Source organism: Schistocerca nitens, chromosome 1 (genome assembly GCF_023898315.1).
Source record: "Schistocerca nitens isolate TAMUIC-IGC-003100 chromosome 1, iqSchNite1.1, whole genome shotgun sequence".
Lineage (NCBI taxonomy): Eukaryota > Metazoa > Arthropoda > Insecta > Orthoptera > Acrididae > Schistocerca > Schistocerca nitens.
In genome coordinates this window covers 1,029,182,697-1,029,199,268 of record NC_064614.1, presented here as the reverse complement: position 1 = coordinate 1,029,199,268, position 16,572 = coordinate 1,029,182,697, and the positions used below count along the sequence as shown (strand labels likewise).

Genomic DNA, 16,572 nt, shown 5'->3' with positions numbered 1-16,572 from the left:
ACCGGAAAACCCCAGGATGCCATTTCCGCCACCAACCTAACGCAGGTGGATTTCTCACAAGTAGCGGAAACCTCTTTGCCGACTTGACCACTTCGAGAGTTGGCAATGAAAGGTGGCTACAGGACCCTTTCAATGTCTTCAAGATGGCTGCTACACTTGACGTTCGTCAGAAGCAACTTGCTGTCATAGAATCCCTGTGCTGTGAAAACGAGACAGTGGGCAACATCCACAAGAGGTTGAAAAAGGTGTATGGAGATGCTGCTATCGATCACAGTACAGTTAGTCGGTGGGCAAGCAGGTTACGTGATGAAAGCGGGCACGGCAATACTGAGGATTGTCCTCGCAGCGGCAGGCCTCGTACTGCACACACTCCAGACAATGTCCAGGGAGTTAACGAATTGGTGACTGCTGACGGACGCATCACAGTGAACGAATTGTCACGCAACGTTGGGATAGGGGGAGGAAGTGTTTGCAGAATACTGAAAGTGTTGGCGTTGAAAAAGGTTTGTGCCAGGTGGGTTCCCAGGATGTTGACAGTGGCTCGCAAAGAAACAAGAAAAATGGTATACAGCGAACTTTTGGAACAGTACGAGAATGGTGGAGATGAATTTCTTGGAAGAATTGTGACAGGTGATGAAACATGGCTCCATCATTTTTCACCAGAGACGAAGAGGCAATCAATGGAGTGGCATCATGCAAATTCACCCAAGAAAAAAAAATTCAAAACCACACTTTCTGCTGGAAAAGTTATGGCTACGGTGTTTTTCGATTCCGAAGGACTCTTGCTTGTGGACATCATGCCAAGTGGAACCACCATCAATTCTGATGCATATGTGACGACACTGAAGAAACTTCAAGCTCGACTGATTCGTGTTCGATCACATTGGCAAAAGCAGAATGTTTTGCTGTTGCACGACAATGCACGGCCACATGTCAGTCAAAAAACCATGGGCGCGATCACTAAACTCGGACGGACAACACTGAAACACCCGCCTTACAGTCCTGACCTGGCTTCATATCACTATCATCTCTTTGGGAATCTGAAAGACTCCTTCGTGGAACAAGGTTTGAAGATGATGACTCCCTTGTGCACGCTGCCAAACATTGGCTCCAACAGGTTGGTCCAGAATTTCACGTGCGGGTATACGAGCGTTGGTTCCAAGATGGAGTAAGGCAGTTGAGAGGGATGGAAATTATGGGGAAAAATGAAAATATTGTTCCCAAAGGATGTATCTACACACTGTAAAACTTTCAAACATGTAGAATAAAAGATGGATTTTAAAAAAAACAGTGTGCATTTCTTTTCGAGTGACCCTCGTATTTTGAGAGGCGAAAGTACTCACAAAACGAGAAAAGCGAACCCAATAAACAGGGGTCCGAGAGCGCATCCTTTCTGTGATGTATTAACTTGGTTATTGGAGGGGATGAAACCAGAGCAACGCAGGAATATACCAACTCACATTTAACTCTTGTCAAGCGCAATACATAGGAGAAACGAGCAGAAACGTCCGGAAAACCTACACAGAACAAGCACGTGAGAGCTCTGAAGAGTGTTTGCGGAACGCGTAATAAATAAAAACCACTACCTCACTAATATCGAAACTGATCTGCACAACCTAAAACATAGAAACAGTTTACACCAAAAACTAAAAATAGAAGAAAATTGTTATGTGATACCTGCACAAAGTCTCGATGCAGCTGATATCATTACTTCCTCCCTTTTTCTTTCCTTTGTCCCCCCCCCCCCTTCAACTTACGCAATGTGTATCACAGTTGGAACCCAGCATGGTGTCTGTTCTTTGGACATCTCCAAAAGAATAGCCATCACGCTTTCGTCTCGATGACCAACGTATCGAAACCTTCAGTGCGGATGCACATTTACGTTCGACCTCCAATGGGAATCTAAAAATTACGAGTAGCTAACAGGAAATTTGAGGTAAGGACTATGGGACCAAACTGCTGAGGTCATCGGTCCCTAGGCTTACGCACTACTTAATCTAACGTAAACTAACTTACGCTAAGAAAAAACACACACCCATGCCCGAGGGAGGACTCAAACCTCCGACGAGGGAAGCCGCGCGAACCGTGGCAAGACGCCCGAGACTGCACGACTGCACGACTACCCTAACTGGGAGCATATGGATGGGGACTACGAACAGGTGGCGCTGATGGGAATATGGGTCGGCTGCGGACTGTGGCGTGATAGTCTGCGCATTCGTGATAACACTGTGTCCGACTGGCGCAGTGTTTAACGTCACTAGAAATCCCGGGTTCAAATCTTGCTCCGACACAAATTTTCACTCGTCGCCGCTGATTCCGCACAAAGTCCCGATGAAACTAATGTAATTAGATCCTTCCCTTCCTTTCATTTCTTCCCCGGTTGCCTTCAGTTTACATGGTAAGAACATTATTACATACAAAAGGCTATAGCAGCAGAAAAACGTAATAAATGAAAACATAACACTTTTCACAACACAATCTTCACAGCTCTAAGAGAACTGACACAAGACACAGGACAGGAAGAACACACACACACACACACACACACACACACACACACACACATAAAAGCACTCTCCCATCACTTACAGAGATAAACATGGAACAGAAGTAGTCAGAACTCCAGCTACAATTTTCAAAACCTTCTTGCAATACGCGATATATTCTCACGACACATGCGAACTGCAAGGCTGCATAATGTTTTGACTTCTACCTCTACATATACATCCATACTCCGCAAGCCACCTGACGGTGTGTGGCGGAGGGTACCCTGAGTACCTCTATCGGTTCTCCCTTCTATTGCAGTCTCGTATTGTTCGCGGAAAGAAGGATTGTCGGTATGCTTCTGTGTGGGCTCTAATCTCTCTGATTTTATCCTCATTGTCTCTTCGCGAGTTATACGTAGGAGTATACCGCTTGACTCCTCGGTGAAGGTGTGTTCTCGAAACTTTAACAAAAGCCCGTACCGAGCTACTGAGCGTCTCTCCTGCAGAGTCTTCCGCTGGAGTTTATCTATCATCTCCGTAACGCTTTCGCGATTACTAAATGATCCTGCAACGAACCGCGCTGCTCTCCGTTGGATCTTCTCTATCTCTTCTATCAACCCTATCTGGTACGGATCCCACACTGCTGAGCAGTATTCAAGCAGTGGGCGAACAAGCGTACTGTAACCTACTTCCTTTGTTTTCGGATGACCAAGGGGTAAAAGTTATGTTTCTCTGTGTTTAAAAAAAACTGCAATTCGATCAACGAATATGAGTACCTGACAAGTTACGTAACAACCTAGTGCACACCCAAATTGTATCCACAACATTACCGCAATTCCCAATAGTATAAGGCTGATGCATAAGTTCATTTTTTCGTGTTTATTAGTAAGAGCCGTCCATACATTTGTAGATGACATGCTGTATGCCGAATAAACGGCAACAAAACACAGAAAATATGCCGGAAATAATGGCAACAAACGCAGAAACCACGCTCTGACTTCAAGTACATAAGACATCATTAAACTACTCACAGAATACAATACTCGGAACCAAACACTGCACATGTAATAATGTATTGTAATAATCATACGACGCTAATTTTGCAGGTTTTAGAATAAAGCAAAACCAATTGTTGATGGCGATATCGACGCTGAAACTAATTTTAGAAAAAAAAATAAAAAATACAAAATTGTTTTGCATTATGGTAGACCCACAAACCCATACTGGCGCTTTATCCATGCTGCATACTATATGTAGCATATGCAACAGGATCGGCGCTTTCTGCAGCTTAAATCGGAATATATTAAAAAATAAATGTATCTGTATACGTATATTCCACATTTCCTCCTTAACCAGTGGACCGATTTCTACCAAACTTGATAGACATATCATTTCCCGTCTGGAAGGAATATTTGTGGGAGTAAGAACCTATCTAAAAGGTGCGGGTGCATGGGTTAAAAAGCTGCGTAGCCCATGACGCGCAAATACCGTTACTTTAGTCTTCCAGTATTTGAGAATGAGAGCACTTAGTGACTTGCATCAAACTTTACACTAACATAAACCTTTAGGAAACTTTTTCTCTCTGACGACCCCCGCAAAATGGTGAAAGGACAAAAGTTTATTATTTGCTATATTTTCGACGATCATGCAGTAAAACTGCCGGATGAAGCATGACGTTTTAGTTTATAGCTTCTGTACTACTAACTGTAATCCAGATGTATTTTGCAGACATATTCCACTGAGTGTACCAGCAAAACCGTATTGTTGTACTACTCGTAGTTCAGGAGATGTACGCCATAAACACTAAGGCGCGTGAAAGAGCTGTCGCACCATGCCTGACGTTTTAATGTATTACTTTTTTATTACTAATGCTATTTGCATCTCGCAGACCGTTTCCACATATGTCGCTGTATGTACTTAGAAAAATATATCATTGTACGACACACAATTCAGTTGATATGATGTCAAACACTGAGATGCGTAAAAAACTGCCGCATCATGCATGACGTTTGGATTTAGTACTTAGTTCTACTAATTCTATTCACAACACATTCTGCAGACAATAGCCGTGGGAAAAACTCCTCCAGCCCCACCTCCCCCTCCCCCCCCCCCCCCCCAAACTCTGTCTATCACCTCCTACCCCTCTGTCTGTCCATTTCACCCTACCACTGTCTCTGTCCGTCGTCTGCTCCTGCCCGCCCTCTCTCTTTCAGCAAACTCCCCTTCCCCCAAAGAAAACCACAACTTGGTGTACCTGCAAATTATATCACTATAGTTCAGAAGATATGTTACAAACATTTAGCTGCGTCAAAACGAAACTGCGACGCAAAGTTCGCTAGATGTGTAGGTGAGATATGTGTACAAACACGTTTGAAATATATATTAAATATATGCGAGATATCTTTGACGTGTGCAGAAGTGGACAAATCCACGGATAAAAAGCTCATCATAAACCCCTGGAACCATTTCAGCCAAATTTGGTACATGTATTAATGACGATCTTGAAAGTGTGGGGCTACGAACTACCAGCCTCCTATTGGAGTAAGAGTGATAACGTGGAGAGAGAAGAAGGGAGGAAGAGATGGACTGAGAGGGGAAGGAGGAGACGGTCAAAGGGAGGGGGAAGGAGATGGAATTAGAGGCGAAAGAGGAGGTCGACAGAGGGGGAAGGAGCTGATGGACAGATTGGGCGAGGGAGGGGGGTGTTTTCTGCCAGAGAGAGGCGGGCAGGAGCAGACGACGGACAGAGAAAGTGGTAGGATGAAATGGTCAGACAGAGGGGTAGGAGGTGATGGATAGAGAGCGGGGGGGGGAGGGGGGGGGGGAGTTTGACAGAGAGAGGGGACAAAGGAGATGGACAGAGAGGTATTCCATCTTAGAATATTTCTCAGGTGTGTGGAACCCCTACCAAATATGACTACAATGCTGGCCATTAAAACTGCTACACCAAGAAGAAATGCAGATGATAAACGAGTATTATTTGGACAAATATATTATACTAGAACTGACATGTGATTACAGTTTCACGCAGTTTGGGTGCATAGATCCTGAGAAATCAGTACCCTGGACAATCACCTCTGGCTGTAATAACGGCCAAGATACGCCTGGGCATTGAGTCAAACAGATCTTGGATGGCGTGTACAGCTACAGCTGCCCATGCAGCTTCAACACGATACCACAGTTCATCAAGAATAGTGACTGGCATATTGTGATCAGCCAGTTGCTCGGTCACCATTGACCAGACGTTTTCAATTGGTGAGAGATCTGGAGAACGTGCTGGCGAGGGCAGCAGTCGAACGTTTTCTGTATCCAGAAAGGCCAGTACAGGACCTGCAACATGCGGTCGTGCATTATCCTGCTAAAATGTAGGGTTTCGCAGGGATCGAATGAAGGGTAGAGCCAGGGGTCGTAACACACCTGAAATGTAACGTCCATTGTTCAAAGTGCCGTCAATGCGAACAAGAGGTGACCGAGACGTGTAACCAATGGCATCCCATACCATCATGCCGGGTGATACGCCAGTATGGCGAAGACGAATACACGCTTCCAATGTGCGTTCAGCGCGATGTCGCCAAACACGGATGCAACCGTCATGATCCTGTAAACAGAACCTGGATTGATCCGAAAAAACGACATTTTGCCATTCGTGCACCCAGGTTCGTCGTTGAGTACACTATCGCTGGCGCTCCTGTCTGTGATGCAGCGTCAAGGGTAACCGCACCCATGGTCTCCGAGCTGATAGTCCATGCTGCTGCAAACGTCGTCGAACTTGTCTTGCAAACGTCCCCATCTGTTGACTCAGGGATCCAGACGTGTCTGCACGATCCGTTACAGCCATGCGGATAAGATGCCTGTCATCTCGACTGCTAGTGATACGAGGTCGTTGGGATCCAGCACGGCGTTCCGTATTACCCTCCTGAACCCAATGATTCCATATTCTGCTAACAGTCATTGGATCTCGACCAACGCGAGCAGCAATGTCGCGATACGATAAACCGCAATCGCGACAGGCTACAATCCGACCTTTATCAAAGTCGGAAACGTGATGGTACGCATTTCTCCTCCTTACACGAGGCACCACAACAACGTTTCACCAGTCAACGCCGGTCAGTTGCTGTTTATGTATGAGAAATCGGTTGGAAACTTTCCTCATGTCAGCACGTTGTAGGTGTCGCCACCGGCGCCAACCTTGTGTGAATGCTCTGAAAAGCTAATCATTTGCGTATCACAGCATCCTCTTCCTGTCGGTTAAATTTCGCGTCTGTAGCACGTCATCTTCTTGGTGTATCAATTTTAATGGCCAGAAGTGTAGTAGGGAATACTGAAAGTGTACAAAAGGGTGCAGCGAAAATGTTCACGAAGAGACTAAAAAACGTGAACTGGCAGACATCTGTCCTGCGAAAGCCAACTTACAAAATTTCAAGAGCCAGCTTTAAACGAGATATTTAAGAATATACCATTATCCCTCTAACCACCGCTCCCAGGGAGCAAGGTGAGGCAGTGGTTATCACATTGGATTCGAATTCGGGAGGACGATCTTTCTAACCCCCGTCCAGCCCTCCAAACTTAGTTTTACCGTGGTTTTCCTATATCGCTCGAGGCAAACGCCGTGATGGTTCCTTTGAAAAGAGCACGGCTGATTTCGTTCCCCATCCTTCCGAAAGACGAGCTTCTGCTCCGTCTTTAATGTTCTCGGGACGTTAAACACTAATCTCTTCCTCCTCCGCAGCTGACAGGGAGGTATGACAACTGTGCACTGAATAGAAGGTGTAACCACACTCGTGCCCCGATTGGTTGTTGCTATAGTAACTGTCGTGTAAACAACTAGCTGTCAACCACTTTGTTATTCTTATTAAAAATGATACTCCTCCAGCTGTACTTAAGATTTCATATTTATTTGGCTACTAGTTTCGACGTTGCGTCAACGCTATCTTCAGGCCCGTACACTTAGATGATATCAATTGTGTGTGGCTGAGTACTAGAAGTCCGCGGTGAGACCAATATGTGCTCCACACGGATGGCACTATTTACTGCCCGCCATCCATGTGGAGTACGTATTGGTCTCATGGCGGACTTCTAGAACTCAGATGTTCCATTGGGTTCACGTTGGGACTATAATCAGGGCAGTCATTAGAGAAATGTTATTGTCCACAAACCACTCCCTCACAGCCGCTGCTTTATGACAGAGTGCATTGTCAGAGTAATTCAATCATCGTCTCCTTCGCATTTCTACTTCACAATCACGTCGTCAACGGTCGTCTCTGGAGGATAAACAACGGCTGAAATGTCCCTGATTGATTTGTTACTCGGGTGACCTCGAACGACTAATGAACGTACAAAATCACTAACCTCTCGTAACCGACCCACGCCGCTGTTACAGCTTCTCTACAGACACCACTGCCTACCTCCTTTTATGTTGGCAGGTTCGCCTCTTATGACATCTAGTGGCCAATTCTGCATTACATAAAGGTGCGCAGACACTTCTGACAAAATAGTGTGCACAGGAATGAGCAGTGCTGTTTTTCTGGGGGAACGCTGGGGGATGCGTACCCCTAAACTTTTTCGTCAACAAAGTAATTTTTTTACGATGTTGAGAGAGTGCCAGAGATTTATTTCGCGGACGTCAATTTTTTATTTCATTTTTTCGTGTGGGTAATTGCAATACGAACGATACCAGTGTAGTTTTTGGTGGGAAAAGCGATTCATTGACATGCTATTAATGTAAGTTACACTGTAGTTTTATAATTAAATAAATTTTCAGCTGTATTAAGAATTTGGTCAGTTGAAGCACGGGATACCACCTATCACCTGTGCCACTTCGGGACCCAAACAATGTTTCTAAAGATTTTTGTAGTGTAGTTTCTATTGTTGTTGATGATAGGTGTGAATGGTTTTTGTTGTATTGTCTTTTAGTGGTGTTTTATAGGTTAAAATATGTGTTCAGTAATATTTCCTTGTATTGTTTTGTATGTCGGAGGGTTGAGTGGACTCACCTGTTTCATTTGAGGTGTCTTATAGGTCAATTGAAGTGTACGATATCATTTTCTTTTATTGTTCAGGGGTTGGTGGGAATCGCATGCTTTATTTGAGGTGATATAAGCTGAATTGTTCGATACCACATTCTCTTGTATGTTTAGGTTTCTCGGTATCGCCTGCTTCCTTTGAGCTGGAAGTCAAAAGAAGAGTCCGATACCACTTTTTTTTTCAGTTCGACATGTTAATTACGTCATGGCTAAAAGCAGACGAGTGGTATCCAATGCTTCAGTTATAAGTAATTTTCGCTGCATTATATCCAATGTCGGATTACCCTCAAATTTTTTTTTAGAAAAAAAGCACTGGGAATGAGCATATCTATTCCAGAACTGAAATGCGGTGCCTTAGCGTTACTCTTTTCTGTTAGAAGAAATTAGAACGACTGCATAAAGAGAAGTCTAATTATTCAAATCTGCTTCACTAAATCACTTATTTCATTTGTTGGACAATTTCTAATAGATCCTGTAGAGATATATTTAGATTCAAAATAGTTATACTGATAAGAGATGTGCTTCATAAAAAAATTCTGGAGCTGGGGACAAATTCTTCACACAAAATTCGTATGACTTGAAATAAACACGTGGAAAAATATAGAACGGCACCACTAAAAAGAAATCGAATTGTTAACGTCGAAGCGGAAGAAATTTGTGCAGGCTGCGCTACAATGACATAACATGCTGCTTAATGACTGAAAGGAACAAGTAAAATAATAAATAATTAGATACATTTCTTGTAGTAAGAAATCATTTTCTCACCTTTTATCGCCAAGAACGGTGCGCACGGCCTTCAGTACCGATTCTACGGTGACATCCTTGAACATCAGGCGGTATCCTATGCCAGCTTGCACAATCTTGGCCACATTGTGCTTCTGGTCTCCCATGAACGGAATTGCGATCATCGGCACACCAAAGTAGCCTGCTTCGTTCACGCTCTGCAGTCCGCCTTGCGTGATGAACAGCCGCATATTCTTATGTGCTGTGAAGGTAATGAAAGGTAAGATCAGTCGTTGAGACAAAATTTTAGTTATGCAGATTGAAAACGTAATTGGCTACAGAGCGTCCACTGATGATGGCGCAACAGGTATAACAATACTGAGCTGCTGACTGGTGCTCCGACCTTGATCTTTAACTTTCGTGGTTAACGCCCTGCCAATCGACGTACCTGAACGTGACTCAACGCTCGCAGATAGAAGCTGTGAACGGGTCAAATAGGGCGCTCGGATGGGTCGGTTGGAAGAGACGCCTGTGAAAGTGGAAGATCTGGTCAGGGACACAACATGACCATGGCGTTTGGACTTTATTTTACAGAAACTATTCACTGAAAATATTTGATTTTTGCCTTACTTGTAGCGTTATATGTCAGCTCCGAGGCGAAGAGCCCATGATCTCGCTCTTGACCATTCTTATTGTGATGTACACATTTTAGTAAGGCACTACGCAAAGCTCAAAAGTTTGCAACGAAAATTAGGGGTGGCTATGATTTTGGGTTTGGTGCGTATTACACCATATGTTGCAGCGTATGAAATTTAGCTAACATGTTGAATTTTTGTTTAGACTTGGGAGGCGGTCTCTATGTGCCTCCGATCTCGAGAAAATGGATCCCATGTAGCGCGCGGGAATGAAACACTCGCAACATCTTTCATGTCTCCTAAACCGCTCGAAACATCGAAACGAAAGTTTGGCGAATGATAGCACACAAGGAGGAGAGTGTTTTGCCAGTTCTTAAACACACAGAACTTCCATTTCTATATATCAATACTTACGTATATATCAATACTTATACTTCCATTTTTATTTATTTCACTACAGAGACTGTGATTTTTTAAGAGCTATCAACAGCTAGCGAAACAAGAGCTTACTAGTATGAAAACAAACATGAAATTTCTTCTTTTATGTTACTGCAAACCGACACTATGAGGTTTTCCGTAAGCTATTGAGCTTTGTGATTGCCAATTACTTGTTTAATGAGGCACTCGGTTTCGGAATTCTGTCTCAATAGCTGCTGTGAGTTTGGCAAATTACACTGTGACAAAGAAAGTACAATTAAACCAGTCACCAAGAGAAATGTGGCCGTTACTCACGAACCGTGATGCTTCTTCGAATGAGAAAAGGTTAACAACTGACACGAAAATAGATTGCCAATTCTGTTGGAACTTTGGTGGAATCCTCGTAACCCAACGTATTCTTAACACGGAGCGACTCGAATGAACCAGGAGCACAAAGGGATCACACCTGTGGAGATTATCCCTTTCTAAATTTTTGTAACAGATCGTACAGTTACGCCAGCATACTATGCAGCGAGAAGATAACTTTTTTTTTTTTTACTTTCCTGCCTTGCTTCTTAATCACATGTTTTTATAATATTCCTTGCTTCCTTATTCACTACCCTCTGCCCCTTCTTGCGATCTGAAAACATCTAACATTCTGCGTAGTGTCTGCTTGTTCTAAGTCGTGTCTCCCTACCACTTTCGCGCAACGACGCTCTGAGCGTGTTTTTTAGGGAATTTACTAGTTTTAACCTGGGTCCTGTTGCTGGTAAGGAGACGCCAGACCACACATGACATGTAGAGTTCAGAAGAGTTCAGTGAGACTAGCGATGATGTAATCAAATACTTAATGATTTCAGCGTCAGCTCCACTGCACTCCCTGTAAAAGAATCTTAATACTAACTAAACTTAGTGGAAGGGGTTCAAGGCTGTGGTGTCACCACCAGACACCACACTTGCTAGGTGGTAGCTTTTAAATCGGCCGCGGTCCATTAGTATACGTCGGACCCGCGTGTCGCCACTGTCAGTAATTGCAGACCGAGCGCCGCCACACGGCAGGTCTACAGAGACTTACTAGCAGTCGCCCCAGTTGTACAGCCGACGTTGCTAGGAAAGGTTCACTGAGAATTACGCTTTCATTTGCCGAGACGATAGTTAGCACAGCCTTCAGCTAAGTCAATTGCTACGACCTAGCAAGGCGCCATTTCTCCTTTGCTATGTATCTAATGAAGCATGTACAGTAACAAGACCAATGTTCACCAATTGTGGATTAAAGTTAAGTATTCCAGCAGCTACGTACTTTTCTTTATAGCATTCATTAAGTATCCTGTTTCAGACCTCACGCCATCCTGCGTGAGCTTATAGCGTGCATTTCGGCTTCCTCAAACAACACGGTGTTGGCACTTCTGCCGACACTTCAAAGGCTTTCCTATTTTTAGTTAGCTGGTAAAATAACTTCGAAAAAGAAGTTAAGTTTACCACTGGAATTTTTATTCTACTCACAAAACATTGTTTATAAATTGCACTATTGATAAAAGGAAATATTTTAATACAGGATGATAAAAACCAACTGCGTTCAACAAAAATGTGAACGAATATTCCCTGAATGGGTTTCCAAGTTATATAATGGATCGAAGGATGACCTATGCCATATCACATCTATAATCTAGGTTTAAGTTAAGTTTCATAAAAGAGAAAACTATCAAAATGGTCTACAGTGACCCTCAGTTATCTTTAATTACTTATTTAACTTGTCGTAAAGTACAGTGGCTGATGTGGCTTCTCAATAATTATATAACAGAAAAATCATCGCGTTTCAGATTTTTACTTCAAGTAGCAAATGTGAACACCATGAGATTTAATTGACGATCGACACTAGTATTACGTAAAAAGAGGATGTAACAGATGAGACTTCTGCAGTTCTGAGTGAAGCTTTATGCGCTGTTATGCGGCATCGCGTGCGTTCATTACCTTGTCGTTGGTTAGGCAGCGTCGGGGGGGGGGGGGGGGGGGGGGGGGCGGCGCAGATCCACACACCTCGCCGTCTCGGAAGCAACTCTTTCTAACTTCTCCTTACTACAATTTACCGAAGTTGGTTTAAGAAAAGCTATCTGGCTGTGTTTTCAACTGACCAATCAGGGTCTCAATGTTAACCTTAAGCTCCGTCTACAAAAATTCTGTCTGTCCAATGAGAAACGTTATACTTTTCGTGGTGGGGCAATGTTTTTAACGTTTGCAACGTAACAGAGACGCGTATAGTCTCACGCTAAAACTTGCAGCTGGTGTGGCCCTTTTAGTGTAATCGTAAGATCTATACTGTTCTTCTAGAGGGCTCTATCTTTTAACATGGGCTGGGGGTGGTCTTGACGGTTGGCTGGCGACGTGGGTGTCCGTCCCTTATCGTAGGGCCTTCTAGCTTAACACGGTTCTGCTCTCGGCTTCTGTTCTCTTTTCTCCCCTCGGAACTGCGTCTGTTTCATGGTGGGAAGGTATGACATGCATTTAGGCGTTCTTGTGTTAGTCTGTGGTATTCCATTTGCTCACTCGTTGATCGTATTACTTTGGTTAATTTAATGTCAGGATTTATTCGGAGCTATGTGACATACTGCCGGATTTGCTATCATGTCAGGGTTTTCATGGAAGGTGTTGGATTTGCCTGACACCTTACAAACATCGCGGAGGCATATGATACAATTCCAGCGGACAGTGGCACATCAGTTACTGAAGTATGCATTAGAGGACGTGTCGGAGGACAGCTTACCCAGGACGTCCTGTTGGGGCCACCACTTGGCCGTCATGACGTTCTCCGGCTGACCGGGCATGCTGCCAGCCTCCCACTTCCAGAGCACGCGCTGCGGCAGCTGTGCGAAAGCCTGCAGGAACGCCAGCCGCTTCTCCTCCGGTATCGCGCTCCCTTTTACGTTGCTTCCCAGGCTGAAGTATATCACGCCGTCCTCCGCTTCGTCGAGAAACTTCTTGATAACCTGAAGCACGCAATGGTAAATACACTACCTGACAATTGCTGAGGAAGAGAGACAAAATGGTTCAAATGTCTCTGAGCACTATAGGACTTAACACCTGAGGTCGTCAGTCCTCTAGAACTTAGAACTACTTAAACCTAACTAACCTAAGGACATCACACACATCGATGCCCGAAGCAGGATTCGAACCTGCGACCGTAGCGGTCGCGCGGTTCCAGATTGAAGCGCCTAGAACCGCTCAGCTACAGCGGCCGGCGAAGAGAGACATTTTTGGACAGCAATAATCACAGCCAACGATGGACAACATGAAATATAGTACAGTGTGACAATTACTGAACTACATGAAATAAAATCCACATGACTTCTGAATGGTTTGCGTCAGGACGTTCAAACTGCACGATTGGCCACGTGACACTATGGTTTAGCGACGAAGCGTTAAATTTCGTCGGTCTGGGAGAGTTCAGACCCCCGAAGCCTACGTATGGTCTCCACTCACGTCTATTTTTCATTTTCACTGTCTCCTCTTTCTTTAGCTCCCATTTCTTCTACCTCCGCCCACCTCTCTTTCTCTTTTACTGCTACTGTCTCTCACTGACCATCAATATCTCCTCTCCCTTTGGTTTTCACTATTATTGTCTTCATCCAACTCTCTTTCTCTGCCACTTTCTCTCTCCCACCATCACTGTTTCCTCTTTCTTTCTCTTCCACCATCACTCTCTCCTTCATCAAATGGTTCAAATGGCTCTAACATTGTGGGACTTAACATCTGACGTCATCAGTCCTGTAGACTTAGAACTACTTAAACCTAACTAACTAAGGACATCGCACACATCCATGCCCGAGGCAGGATTCGAACCTGCGACCGTAGCGGTCGGGCGGTTCCAGACTGAAGCGCCTAGAACTGTTCGGCTACAGCGGCCGGCGAAGAGAGACGTTTTTGGACAGCAATAATCACAGGCAACGATGGACAACATGAAATATAGTACAGGGTGACAATTATTGAACTACATGAAACAAAATCGTCATGACTTCTGAATGGTTTGCGTCATGACGTTCAAACTGAACGATTGGCTGCGGGGCATGATGGAATTAGTGTACGCTGTATGGTTTGGTTTAGTGACGAAGCCCACTTTCAATTGGATGGATTCGTCAGTAAGCAAAATTGGCGCATCTGGGGGACTGAGAATCCGCAGTTAGTAATCGAGAAATCTCTTCACCCTCAACAGGTGATTTTGAGATGTACAATGTCCAGCCAAGGAATACTCGGTGCGATATTCCTTGATGGCACAATGACTATCAAGTGGTACATGAAGGTTTTGGAAGATGATTTCATCCCCATTATCCAAATTGACCATGATTTCAACAATGTGTGGTTCGTGCAAGACGGAGCTCGACCCCATCGAAGCAGGAGAGCGTTTGATGTACTGGAGAAGCATTCTGGCTCTAGAGTACTGTAATGGTTCTTTATTTACGTGGCCATTACGGCACTCCAACCCCAGTTCTCGATACCAGTAATATAGTACAACTTTTCTGCGAAGTAACAGACATATTTTTGTGACAATATTCACATTTAGTTTTATTAATGTATAGGTACTCCGATGTATCGATATATTACAGTGATATGATTTTTGTGTGTATTCATTTCTGTGAGACTGTCATAATCTTTGACTTACTTGTAACAGTTTTGGCGCGAACGCGCACAGAGCAGGCTTTGTTTCACTTTGCAGAAGTTGTTATTTCGCTTTGTAAAAGAACAGTCAAGTCTTGTGTTTGGTTAAAGTGGAAATGAAATATATGAAGATTGATACGAAACTGTTTTCTTGATGATGTGACAATTAAGAAGAAGTATATGTGAATTTACAAGAAGTTTAATAAAAATGTGGATCGTGAACGCCTAGTCAAAAATCACTTCTACCATACCATTGTTCTGATCTGGGATTGTTTGATCATTAAGAATTTCCTGAAAAACGGATTTGTTAGGTCTTCAAATATTGCTAAAATACAGATCTGGACCTTCTAGCAGTCAAAGTGGAATCACCCTAGAATCAACAAGATGAGCCATAACAACTTCGACGAAATCTACGTGGGAATCCATTCAAGATAAGTGCCAAAATTAATGACTTTTTTACAGTGACTTCATTATTTCCATTGTGACGATACCATCCACAGTCAATAACTTTGTTGTTGCCCTATAAAGCGAACATATGCTGCGTGAGCAACATTATTAATCTGATTTCTAAACTACTTTGCAAGTGGCGGTATTGTTAGAAGTACCCAGAGGCCATTGACATGGACATCGATTGGCCGGCGTATTCTCCGGATCTGAACACATGCGACTCCTTTTTGTGGAACTGTATTAAAGACATGGTGTACATTAATAACCCCAAAACAACTGCTGAGCTGAAAACAGCCATTCAGGAGGTCATCGACACGATTGATGTTCCGACACTTCAGCGGATCATGTAGAATTTCGCTATTCGTTTGCGCCACATCATCGCCAACGATGGCAGGCATATTGAACTTGTCACAACCTAAATCCGAATATCTGTAGTGACGTTTACATGTTGAGTAAAGTGTAGTAACTAATTTACGTTTTTTTTTCATGTAGTTCAATAATTGTCACGCTGTAGATACGCAGCAGAAGTCGAGTGATAAATTTATAACGAAAAATGGTACAGATTTCATCATATGGGGAAAGAGGCAATAGACATAAATAACGTTATGTCAGACTCACAATAGAATGGTCGATATCGGACTCTCAGCACTTCTCGGGCACTATTCCACATTTTGTAGCTGTTATTCATGCTGGCGACCTAACTGTTCACGTATCCTTGGGGAATATTATACCATTCCTCTCTTTAGGTGGTTTTCAGTTTACCGTTCGGGGAAGGTGTATTCGTTGAGATAAACATCTTCCAAGAGAATCTCAGGCATTCTCTACAGGGTTACGTCTGCGGAGTTCGCAGGACGTTCGATACGTTCAGTATCTACATTTTCTAGTGCATCCGGCGCTTGAGGGGTCTTGTGTGGGCGGGCATTGTCGAGTCCTATCGCACATCTAAACAGATTTACATCATCCAGAATAATCTCCTCCGTAATACCTCTGTGCTGTAACGGTACCTCGCACAGATTTATGCAGCGATGTTCGGCCATTCTGTACTATGCCTGCCCGGCACACCATAACGCCTAGGCCATATCGATGACGTCCATGAACATTATGTGGTCTGTAACGTGTTCCCCTCTTTCTCCACACTAACTGATGGCCAAAATCACTTGCCACAGTGAAGTGGGATTCGTCAGAGAACAT

At 43.8% G+C, this 16,572-nt stretch overlaps 1 protein-coding gene across 1 annotated transcript in view; it reads right to left on the bottom strand.

The window, feature by feature from the left end:
• The window catches only part of LOC126196782 (UDP-glycosyltransferase UGT5-like), a 106,056-nt gene that overhangs the window by 3,748 nt on the left and 85,736 nt on the right, over positions 1-16,572 (bottom strand). The window contains exons 4-5 of the mRNA XM_049934591.1: positions 13,046-13,268; positions 9,275-9,494 (exon numbers count right to left, since the gene is read on the bottom strand). Of these exons, the coding sequence (XP_049790548.1) occupies positions 9,275-9,494; positions 13,046-13,268 (443 nt within the window). The remainder of the gene's footprint in view (positions 1-9,274; positions 9,495-13,045; positions 13,269-16,572) is intronic.